General features: G+C 36.2%; 1 protein-coding gene across 1 annotated transcript in view; it reads left to right on the top strand.

Moving 5' to 3' along the window:
* WDHD1 (WD repeat and HMG-box DNA binding protein 1) overlaps nucleotides 1–12,772 on the top strand; it is a 66,522-nt gene that overhangs the window by 30,469 nt on the left and 23,281 nt on the right. The window contains exons 12-16 of the mRNA XM_077768257.1: nucleotides 1,544–1,731; nucleotides 3,269–3,453; nucleotides 5,445–5,686; nucleotides 9,192–9,329; nucleotides 11,000–11,156. Of these exons, the coding sequence (XP_077624383.1) occupies nucleotides 1,544–1,731; nucleotides 3,269–3,453; nucleotides 5,445–5,686; nucleotides 9,192–9,329; nucleotides 11,000–11,156 (910 nt within the window). The remainder of the gene's footprint in view (nucleotides 1–1,543; nucleotides 1,732–3,268; nucleotides 3,454–5,444; nucleotides 5,687–9,191; nucleotides 9,330–10,999; nucleotides 11,157–12,772) is intronic.

The raw sequence follows: 12,772 nt of genomic DNA, 5'->3' as shown, positions 1-12,772 counted from the left end.
AATTTTAGTAAGAAAAGTGGCATTATTTTACTCTTGAAAATTTAGGGGTGCCTGAGTGGCTTTCGGTTAAGGGTCTGACTTCAGCTCGGGTCATGATCTCAGGGTTCTTGGGTTCAAGCCCCGCATCGGACTCTCTGCTGACAGCTAGCTCAGAGGCTGGAACCTGCTTCGAATTCTGTGTCTCCCTCTCTCTCTGACCCTCCCCTGCTCACACTGTCTCTATCTCTCTCTCAAAAATAAACATTAAAACTTNGAAAGTCGGACGCTTAGCCGACTAAGCCACCCAGGCGCCCCCATTAAAACTTTTTTAAAAAAAAGGAAAAGAAAATTTATTCCATGTGTCTGGAATAGAAGTTAACTGGATTCTATAATGCTTCAGAATTCAGTCGATTGCCATATGCATTGTTTTGCTTAAAGTTTGTGAAGAAATTCAGGCTCAACACAGACATGTAGTTTGAAAAAGGAGTATTTCAATAGCCTGTTGAAATAATTGTGGATATCTTTCTTTGTTACTGTGCCAGAACTCAACAAGTGATCATTTTATAAAGCTTATTTGCAGTGTAGAATCTGAAAACTCTCCAGTGAACTTTGCAACTGTTTTATATTAAGATCCATTGCTCTAACTTTAATGGATCTTTTAGTTTATCATGTTTGATTTTGAAATATATGCATTGTTAGTTTAGAAAATACTGGTTCACAAGAATCAATTTTTCTGATTCTTGCTTGGAAACTCAAATTTTATCATTGGCCAACAGATTCTGCAGGTTTTTAAAAAATTTTTTTTATATTTATTTATATTTGAGAAACAGTGAGACAGTGCCTGAGGGGGAGGAGCAGAGAGAGAAGGAGACACAGAATCTGATGCAGGCACCAGGCTCTAAGCTGTCAGCACAGAGCCAGTTGCGGGGCCCAAACCCACGAACTGTGATTTGACCTGAGCTGAAGTCGGACACTCCCCTAACTGAGCCACCCAGGGGCCCCTGTCAGTTATTTTTCTTAAATGACCAGCGTACTTCGTTATTTTCAAAAAAAGATTTACCCAGTACCAAAGTCTGCATAACCATACTTTATCTAGCATTCTTTCAAGTAAAAATGGTGTTCCATGAAAAAATTAACTAGTTCAGCTTACAACTCAGTTGTACAGATGCTTTCTTTTGTTTTTGTTTTTTTTTTTTTTCTTTGAGACAGACATCACAATTCTTCATGCACACTTCCCATTTTAGCACAGGGAACATTTTTTAAAAACATCTATGCAAAGATTAAGATTTAACAGAATTGATAATTTTACTGCAATTGAGTGGTGGTTAACAATGAGTTGACTACTAATACACATTGGTGTCCCTGCCTTGATTTATGTCACAGCACCAACAGTTTTACCCTCCACTGTTTTTGCACCTTCACTGTAAATGTTAACACACTGGAGAAGGCAGATAGAATCTTAGTATTATTAAATATGAATGGAAAAAGTTATTTGGATTTTTAATTTTTTTTTTTTAGGTCATTGGTATTTATGATTCTCTAATTATAATTCTTTGTTTTCTAGATGTTACAATGTTAAAAACTGGTTCCAGTCTTCTCAAGGAAGAGGAGGAAGATGATCAGGCAGACAGCATTCATAATCTACCACTTGTAACATCCCAAAGGCCATTTTATGATGGACCGATGCCAACTCCCCGGCAAAAGCCATTCCAGTCAGGTTCTACACCCCTGCATCTCACTCATCGGTTCATGGTAAGCCTTGGATCTACGCTTAGCTTTAAAATAGTTTTATATTACTCCTTTACCTTTAAGCATTTTATCTCACTGTAGTTAATTCTGTTTGGTAAAAAATAGTTTTAAAAACCTTGATTAACTGGCCTATAGCTCTTTGGTACAGAATTTTGTGGTTAATTTTTTTATATGGTAAATTCACAGTTTTAATCTTATTTCAATTTATTATTCAAAATTGTGTTAAGTAAAGTTCTGCTTTGCAAAATGACATAATGAACATATGTTAATATGACTGTATATCTTGCAGTACCTCTTGGCTATACTTCCAAACTCTATTTCTCATATTAATTTTTATATAGTAGTTTATACTGATTCCAAAACACTAGTGAGAAAATGTTTTTTAGAAGACAACTCCTGGTATATATTAGAAAGTGATAAGTGCTTTGGGAAAAAAACCTGTCTGCCTCTTTTCCCCACTCACCCACTGGAATGTAAGCTCCAGAAGGATAAGAGGTGTTTCTGTTTTGTTTATTGATAGCACTTAGAATAAGGTATGGGGTGCCTGGGTGGGTCAGTTAAGTGTCCAACTTTGGGTCAGGTCACGTCTCATGGTTCTATTTCTGGGTTCGAGCCCTGCGTAGGGCTCCATGCTGACAGTGTGGAAGCCTGCTTGGGATTCTCTCTCTTCCTTCTCTCTCTCTGCCCCTCCCCAACTTGTGCTCTCTCTCTTTCTTAAAAACAAATGAACTTAAAAAAAGAGCATGGTATAGCACAGTAGGCATTAAGAATATATTTCTAAAATAGATGAATGAATATATTAGATTTTTATTTTAAGTTTGAGAGTTAAAAAGTTTAATATTTTTATTTGAGGTTTCCACTGAGGACTTTGCCAGGTATCGGCCTGGCATAAATTTGAATGTAAATATTAAAGTTGATGTTTTATTTTAATAAGACTTTGTATTGCTATCAGTAATCATCATCAAGTGATAGGTCTTAATTTTTTATTGTTAATGGTTTTATTTATAGTTACTTGTGGTAGAGGAACGAAAACACTAGGCCCTAGTGTGAGCCTATAGTGTACATAGGTGGAAGATAAGTTTTCTAAATGGTATCAATTTATGTTGCCTTAAAATGTATATATTTATTCCTATAATATAAGCCAGTTAGTTGGAACAGGAAAATATACTGTTATTTATGTCTGTATTTATAAATAAATACAGTTTTGAAATATTCTTTTTTTGGGAATTTAATGATTTGGTTATTCAAAATTGTATTTTTTATGGCGGTAGTGTAATTTTTAAAATATTAAATGGAATACTCCCATTTGCTAATAAATAAGTATGTGCCTTCTTCTCATGAAAAGAGTAAATAAGAATTGTAGTCTTGATGTCACTACTCTCACTTGAAACTGTTAAAGGTAAATAAGCTGTGGCTGTTCCCATAACTTAAATTTTGGTAACAGACTGAATTATAGTATTTATTAATTTGTACTACTTTAGTCTACTGATCCTAGGACCTTAAATTTTTCTTAGGCTTGTTTTAAATTTAATGCTTGTAGGTATGGAATTCTATTGGAATTATTCGCTGCTATAATGATGAACAAGACAATGCCATAGATGTGGAGTTCCATGATACCTCCATACACCATGCAACACATTTATCAAACACTTTGAATTACACAGTAGCAGATCTTTCCCATGAAGCTATTTTGTTGGCATGTGAAAGCACTGATGAACTAGCAAGGTAAATTCAAGATTATTAGGAAGAATTTTTCACTGCTGGATTGTTAGATTGAAGAGTTTCATACACCTCAGAACATGTCTGTTTTTGCCTAATTGTCCCCTTACTTACATTCTCTAACTACAAATGAATATGATATGACAGTTTGTAATTGCAAGAGAAATGGGACTGTTTTTTATATTGTTACTGTGTTTCACTAGTATTGTAAGAATAATATATATGAACTATAAACAAACTTAAGCAGTACAGAATTTTTAGGAAAAAAAGCCTCCCTGGAAATCTGTCAGACATAACCACTGTTAACAGTTTGATGTGTATCCTTCTAGATTTCTTTTTATATAAATCTCTGTCCCCTTTTTAAATTTGCTTTATTAGTATAATTTACAGTAAAATGCACCCAGTTTAGGTGTATAGTTTCATGAGTTTAACAAATATGTATATACTCAGATAACTACTGTCACAATCAAAAAAAAGTTTTTTCTTTAAGATTTTATTTTTAAGAAATTCCCTATACCCAGTGTAGTGCTTGAACCCACAACTCCAAGACCAAGTGTGATACGTTGTACCAACTGAGACAGCCAGGCACCCCTCAGAATTATTTTTTATCACCCAAAATATTCTCATATCCCTTGACAGTCGATCCAGTACTAGCCTTGGACAGTTACCTGGGTGGGTTGGTTGGTTGGTTGGTTGGTTGGTTGTTTTTATCACTACAGATTAGATTTGAAACTTGAAAAAAAAGGGAGGGGAGAATGATATTTGGGAAAATAGACAAGAAAAAATTATGATGGAGAAGCAGTAGATGCTGAATCCGTGTTTTTTTAAAGAAGAAAAAATATTTTTACTTAACTTGCTGTTATTTCAGCCAGTTACCCTCTCCTGATCTCTTTTCTTCAGCTGATTGTAGTGCTTATACACTTGATCATAGATTTTTACCAACTCTGAGGTGATTTGAAATGAAAATCTTTCTGATTGGATACATTAGCTTCGTGCTGCTCAAAGTGTGATTCACAACTTAGGGGCATGGGCTTCCTGGAAGCTTGTTGAAAACAGAATCTCAGACCCCACTCCAGACCTTCTAAATCAGAATCTGCATTTTAATGAGATCTCTGGGTGATTAAGTATGCATTAGAATCTGAGAAACACATTTTAACATTTTAATTGGCTTCCTAATTTACACATTGTAAAATCCACTCTATACTTCATTATTGAATTAAATCAGTTTACTAATAGAAACCACTGTTGATTCCATGTCTCTAACTCAGAATCTTAATAATTAGAACATTTATTTCCATGTGCAATTTTTATTTCAGATCTCTTTTTCTTTGTTTTCCTGTATATAATATTTCACAGCTAAATATAATATTTTTCATTTTAAAATTGAATTTAAAATTACTCTTCAGTAAATCAGTACTGCCTCTGGTTTCAAATACTGTGGTGTCTGCATTCCTGAGTTTAACCTTAATAACTTTCATGTATATGTATATAAATATAAGTATAAATATAAATATACATAAGAAGGAAACCTGGAAACATCAGATTGTTAGCAGTGGTTGGTGATCTATCTGGTGGGATTATATGTGATTGTTTTTCCTTTCTTCCTTTGTTTTCCTATACTAAATTTTTTTTTTGCAGTGGAAGAACTATTGTCTAACATTTTGATGTATCTTCCCTTTTTAAAAATTTAGTTGTGATTTTTCTGTATATGTGCAACCTAGAATCATACTCTGCAGATTTTAATCTGCCTGTTTTCATTTAACATTATGTTATGCACATTTTCCTGTATTCTTAAATATTGTTCAGTAATAGACTGTTAATGGCTTTAATACAGTCCATTTTAAGGATATTTCATAAATATTTCAAAGCTATTTATATACCATTTATGTTTAATAGAAAAATTAACCATTTGGTTTTGTCACTGGGTATTATGATTAGCCTTATATATATAAAACACCAAATGTGAAAGTTTGTTTCTCTCTTATTTTAATATATAGCAAGCTTCACTGCCTGCACTTTAGTTCTTGGGATTCAAGCAAAGAGTGGATAATAGACATGCCTCAGAATGAAGATATTGAAGCCATATGTCTTGGTCTGGGATGGGCAGCTGCTGCCACTAGTGCCTTGCTCCTTCGATTGTTCACTGTTGGAGGTGTTCAGAAAGAGGTCTTCAGTCTTCCTGGGCCTGTAGTATCGATGGCAGGATATGGAGAACAGCTTTTCATTGTTTATCATAGAGGTAGATTTTTTTTTTTCCTAGTCTTTTATGATCTTGCCATGACCTGAAGTAAAATGACTTGAACTTTTTTTCTCTTTGTCTTACTTTGTTTTGGAGTCATCCTTTTGTATTCATTTTAGAATTTGAATCAGTGGAAACTTTGAATGTACAGAATTTTGTTGTATTCACTAGTAGGAATGAAAATATTTTATTCATAGAAAAACTGTATTCTAGAAAGAATTCCAAGGTGAGCTTGGTTAGTTACTTCCATGTCTATATCTCATAAGAATTTTCAGTTTATTTTTTTTATAAAAAATTTTTTTCAAACTTATTTCTGAGAGAGAGAGAGAGATAGCATGAGCAAGGGAGAGTCAGAGAGAGAGGAAGATACAGAATCCGACGCAGGTTCCAGGCTCTGAGCTAGCTGTCAGCACAGAGCCCAATGCGGGGCTCAAACCCAGCAACCGTGAGATCATGACCTGAGCTGAAGTCGGTTGCTTAACCAACTGAGCCACCCAGGCGCCCCTAGAATTTTCAGAGTTTAAATGCCTCAAAACAAAAAACTAACTTCCACTGTGCAAGACCATGACAGTTTGAATATGACTAAAAAGTTGCTTTCTTTTCCTTACCTCATAATTTGTCTTTAGTCCATACACTATATGAAGACTGATTTTATCAAGGTTGTTGATATGGGGCACCTGGCTGGTTCAGTAGGTAGATCGTGGAACTTTGATCTCAGGGCCATAATTTGAAGCCCCATGTTGGGTCCAGAACTTAGTTTAAAAACACCAAAGATTACTGGTAATCTTTTTATGCATTTTTTTTGGTTATTCCATCAAAAACACTTTCTCTCTCTTTTTTTTTTTTTTTAAATATTTTTATTTATTTCTAGGAGAGAGAGAGAGAGTGTGTGAGCAGGGGAGGGTCAGAGAGAGAGAGGGAGACACAGACTCTGAAATAGGCTCCAGGCTCTGAGCTGGCAGTCAGCACAGAGCCCGACGCGGGGCTCGAACCCACGAACCGCGAGATCATGACCTAAGCAAAAGTCGGACGCTCAACCGACTAAGCCACCCAGGTGCCCCTTAAAAAATTGTAATTCCAGTATAGTTACAATAGTGTCTTACTAGTTTTAGGTGTACAACATAATAATTTAGTAATTCCATATGTCACCCAGTGCTCATCATTACAAATGGACTTCTTAACCCTATCACCTATTTTACTCATTCTTCACCCAACACTTTTCTTTTCTTGGATTCTGTGACATCATTCCTGATACCTTTCTTATTGTTAACTCCTTCAGCTCTTCACTGGCTGCTCCTATGCCAGCCTCGTAGCTGGAGTGCTCCAGGACTCTGTCATAACCCCTCTTCCCTAGTACCCACATTAGATGAGGAGCCTTCAGTCTTTTGACTGCTTAGCCCTAGTAAGAAATATGCTCTATTTTGTTAATCTATACATATCTGTAAATGTAACTACAAAAGTCTCATGGACACTATTTACTCTTTGATTTCAGTTTTCTTTAAATGCTATTTGCAATAAATCGATTTCATGACTTGTGGCTTAAAAAGGCAGTTTGAGAAACTACCTTGGATTATGCCCTCAAGGCCTATGGCTTTAAATGCATCTGTATATCCATGACTTATAAATTAATATCACCAGCCCTACCCTCTTCTTATGTCTACAGACTTACATATCCAGTGGCCATTTGAAATCTCTTATAGAGTTTTGGTAGGCATTTCAAACTTGGTCACGATAAAACCTTTGGGGTTTTTATTTTTATTTTTTCCCTTCCACCTTTCCTACTCAGTTTTCCCCATCTGAGTAAATAGCATAGTATTAATCCAGCCACTCAATTCAGAAATATAAGACTTATCAAGGATTTTTCTCTCCCTCACTCCCCATATCAACCCCATCATGTCAGTTCTATGGAATAACACATTCCAAACCCTCTCTTTTCATCTCTTCCACTGAAACCCCAGTTCAACCTAGATGTCTTCTCTTGTACTATTGTAGTAGCACTGTAACTATCTTGTCAGCTTCAATCCTTGCCTTCCACAATCCATTCTCCACATGGTAATCTAAATCTAAGTGATCTCTTAAAAACATAAAATCAGAACACGTCCCTCTTCTCAAATTCCTCTGACATTCCATTGTTTTAGAATAAAAATCAAAGTTTTCATCACAACCAGCAGGGCATCCCTACATGATCTGACCTTTGCTTGCCTCTTCAGCCTCATCTCTTGCCACTTTTTCTTGTTACTTATCCTAGCCATACTAGTTTCTTAGTGTTCTTCAAATTTACCAAGCTTGTCCCTATCTTAGGACCTTTTCATTAGCTGTTCCTTCTGTTTACTATAGTGCTCCTCCTGACCTTTGGATGGCTGGCTCCAGCTTGCATTTTTAAAAAAATTTTTTTAATGTTTGTTTATTCTTGAGAGACAGACAGATCTGGAGCAGGGGAAGGGCAGAGACAGGGAGACACAGAATCTGAAGCAGGCTCCAAGCTCTGAGCTGTCGGCACAGAGCCCAATATAGGGCTCCAACTCAAAAACAGTGAGAATATGACCTACGCCGACGCTTAACTGACTGAGTCACCCAGGTGCCCCTCCCACTTAAAATTTGTATCTCAGCTAAATTTCACTTTCTCAGAGAGGCCACCTTTGACTGTCTAATCTAAAGTAACCATTCAGGGGTGCCTGGGTGACTCAGTTGGTTAAGTGTCTGACTTCAGCTCAGGTCATGATCTCATGGTTCATGGGTTTGAGCCCTGCATTGGGCTCTGTGCTGACAGCTCAGAGCCTGGAGCCTGTTTCAGATTCTGTGTCTCCCTCTCTCTCTCTGACCCTCCCCTGATCACACTGTCCCTCTCTATCTCTTTCTCTCAAAAATAAATGAAAGGGGTGCCTGGGTGGCTCAGTCGGTTAAGCGTCTGACTTTGGCTCAGGTCATGATCTCATGGTTCATGGGTTTGAGCCCTGCATTGGGCTCTGTGCTGACAGCTCAGAGCCTGGAGCCTGTTTCAGATTCTGTGTCTCTCTCTGCTCCTACCCCACTCATCCTCTGTCTCAAAAATAAACTATGAAAATAAATAAATAAATGAAACAAAAAAAAATTTAAAGTAACCATTCAGTCTAATGCTCTGTGTCACATTACTGTTTTAACTCTTTGGAGACATTTAGCATTTTTTCTTTTTAAAAATTAGTCTTACCTGTGAATATGAATTTCATGAGAACAGTGTGACTTTGTCTTCTTTACCATTGTAGCCCCAATACCTGGCTATAAGCTCTTGTAAATATTTCTTGAGTGAATGAACTACCTCTTAATACCACTTTATATAAACAGTCCATGTAATGTAATATTCTGATACTTGAATGGTATGTCAGGTTGGGTTATCCATAAAAAGTAGTGCTTGCTAGTTAATCTAAAAATTTATGACAGAATCAATTCAAGTCACAGAAAGTACTTTAGACTACATTGTAGCTAAATAACCTTTGATACCTGATTTATATTTACATTTTCTCACTAGGTACAGGATTTGATGGTGATCAGTGCCTTGGAGTCCAACTGCTAGAGCTGGGGAAAAAGAAAAAGCAAATTTTACATGGTGATCCTCTTCCTCTTACAAGGAAATCCTACCTAGTGTGGGTTGGATTTTCAGCTGAAGGCAAGATAAACTCATTTGTTTATATTAAAAATATTTTTCAAGTAGAAATTGTTCCATGGTTTTATTCCTAACTAATTTTTAAAGAGAAATGTCTATATTGTATGTTTAAATTTCTTAATTATGTTGGCAGTGGGAAACTGTAATTGTTAGTCAAGGTAGCCATTGTTTTATGTATAAGGTCTTTTCTTCATGTGAATTCTGGTTAGAAAACTTACAAAGAGAAAAATCTATTCCTCTAAAAATTTGTTATAGATACCAAGGATGAGATACAAATCAGTGGTGAAGTTGTGGCTTTTCCAGAAGATTCTACACAGAAAATAGGAAATTTCTATAGCTGCACTATCCGCTACAGTATCCAAGTCACATGTGGCTACTGAGCGCTTGTGTATAATCTGAACTGAGATGTGCTATAAGTGTAAAATACTCTCTGAATTTTGAAGACTTAGTATAAAAAAAGAAAGTAAATTCTTTTACGTTGATTACATGTTAAAATGATAATATTTTGGATATATTAGATTTAATAAAATATGCTTTTAAAAGTCACTTTTTCCATTTCCTCATGTGGCACCAAAAAATTAAAAATTACATTTATAGATTCATTTATTAGTGGCTTATAACTGATGATGGTTTGAAATACCTTATTTTCAGGCACCTGACAGCCCTGTTTCTTAGATAAAATATTATTTCTGTTGGAGATTCATGCCCTTTACTTATATTATTGGAAACTCCAGTTTGTCTTTTACATTTCTGAACACAGAGGGAGGGAGGCAGACCATAAGAGAATTTCGGATACAGAGAACAAACTGAGGGTTGATGGAGGGGCATGGGAGAAGGGGAGATGGGTGATGGACATTGAGGAGGGCACTTGCTGGGATGAGCACTGGGTGTTGTATGTAAGCGATGAATCACAGGAATCTACCCCCAAAACCAAGAGCACACTATATACACTGTATGTTAGCCAATTTGACAATAGATTATATTAAAAATCAACCATTTCTGGAGGTGTTTTCTAGTGGGATATTATTGGTCATTCATGTTCTAATTATGTGACCATTAATAACTTCCATTCATATATCTTTATTTTTTCCCCAATTACTAATCAGCTTGCAGAATGAGAGGTGTGTGAAGTCACAGATGAGAAAATTAGGGAATATGCTGTGCACTTCCTGAGATGGGGCAGAGTAAGTGGGAAACAGAATTGCTTACTTAGGAGTTGGGGAGCACAACAATGACACCACCAAGAAAGAGCAAGAGGAAGAAGTGAAGTAAAGACAGATTTCTCTACATCATCATGGTGCATTAGGTTCTGGTTGTTTTTCCAAGTCTTTCACAACCAGCAAAACTTCAGATTTAGGTTTAACATTTTTACTGAAATTGGCATTTAAGAATACTGCTATATTCCAGCAGGTGGCATAGTTCTCACTGAAACTATCAGCTTTTTCTCTTGAGTAAATTTTAGTCCTATCACAGGCAGGTTTTTTCTTTCATTCAGTTAGATCTTATTTTCTGTGTGGTGCATGAAGTTCTGTGGGAAATAATCTTGAAATATTTGCCTTGGTTTGTTTTTTAAACTGAAAGTTGAATCATTGGTATGCATTTTTGAAATAGGATTTATTTGACAAATATGTAGCTATGTCTCCAAGTGTTTTCCTTTTTCTTTTGGGGTATAGGTACCCCCTGTTATGTGGATTCAGAAGGCATTGTTCGAATGCTTAACAGAGGGCTTGGTAATACATGGACTCCTGTGTGTAACACAAGAGAACACTGCAAAGGAAAATCTGATCACTACTGGGTGGTTGGTATCCATGAAAATCCCCAGCAACTGAGGTGCGCTATTACAAAATGTTTAGTTGATTCTTTTTTACAAAGTAGTTTGAAATTTTTTGTTTTGTACTCTTTAAAGGTATTTATCTATTTATTTTGGTCTTTCACCTTAGTTTATTTCCTTTCCATAATTACTAAATTAGAAATTTGTTTATATTCATTTTGAAGTTTTCAACTGATTGCTTGACTTAAAACTTCTTAAACTGAATAGAAGTTAAGTTTATTAGTGTGACTATAGTATTATTTCATCCAGATGGGGAAGAGAGTTCGGGTTAAATGTTATGGCGTTTCATCTTTTATTGTAGTCTTTTATCTTTTATTTTTTATTAATGTTTATTTATTTGAGACAGCACACACAAGCAAGGGAGGGGCAAAGAAAGGGGTGACAGAGAATCAGAAGCAGGCTTTGTAGTAGCAGCACAAAGCCAGACATGGAGCTGGAATTCATGGACTGTGAGAACATGATTGAGCCACCGAGGCACCCCTCTGCCTTTTACTTAAAACTCTGATTTAAAATTGAATAAGTTAGTGGCTTTTAGAGATTTTTATAAGGCTCAATTATTGTCACCAGGGAGAGGGCTAGTAGAAATGTAGTAGTTGACTCCTAGTATAAAACTCTCGGTCCGTATAGTCCCTATTCAGTATTGTTTTAGATATTTTTCTCTCTTTTGACACCTGATGTCTTTGTGGTCTAAACAATTGGCAGGGACATTGTGTAGGTACTTGGTGAACAAAGAGGTTACTGCTTTCATGGAGCTTATAGACTGATTGGGGAGACAGATAACAGAAACAAGTAAATGTTAATTAGTGCTTGAGATAAATACCGTAATTTAATCTGAGCAGACCCATGGTGGAGAATAATAGAAGGACACATTCTAGGTAGCAGTGTCACATAAGACTCTTAATAGAGGTGGTATTTAAAATGAGACTTGAGGCCAGGAAGTCTGTTAGGAAAGAATGAAGTGGCAAATTATCATTGCAGAATAGACAGCATGTATAAAGGTCCTCAGAACAGAAAGAATTAGGTATGTCTAAAGAATTAAAGGATGTAAATGTGAATAGCATACAAGAAGCAAGGGTTGGTAGGAGACATAATTTCATAAAGACAGAGGCTGCTTTATAGACCATGTAGAGAAGCTGATATTTTATTTGAAGTTGTGTCATGAAGCTGTTCAAGGGTTTTGTCTAGGGAATGATATAATCTGATTTCTACTATAAAAAGAAAAATATATGTGGCAAATGGATTGGCAGAGGTAAGATTGAAAATAGGGAAACCAGTTTTCACCCAGGCAATTTATCCTGCTTTCTGGGGATGTTTGGAGATGTGAGAGATGTGGGGTATTATTTTTTGCCATCACAGCAATTATGGGTTAACCCTGGCATTTAGAGCGTGGGGCTGGAGCTGTTGAATGTCCTGCAGTGTGCAGAGTGGTCCTGCTCAACTACGGATTGTCCTTCCCAAATGCTATCAGTGACTTCACTGAGAAGCACTGAGGAGGATTTTGCAGTCATCTAACTGAGCTATAAGTATGGCTGGAACTAGTGTGGGGGGGAAGCATAAACTATGGGAATCAGGTCTGAGATAGAAACTGTAGGATTGGGCACCTACATGGCTCAGT

The sequence above is a fragment of the Crocuta crocuta genome, unplaced genomic scaffold (assembly GCF_008692635.1).
Source record: "Crocuta crocuta isolate KB4526 unplaced genomic scaffold, BGI_CrCroc_1.0 scaffold10, whole genome shotgun sequence".
Classification (NCBI taxonomy): Eukaryota; Metazoa; Chordata; class Mammalia; order Carnivora; family Hyaenidae; genus Crocuta; species Crocuta crocuta.
Note: the sequence above shows the minus strand (reverse complement) of the source record. Positions and strands in the feature narration are given on the sequence as shown.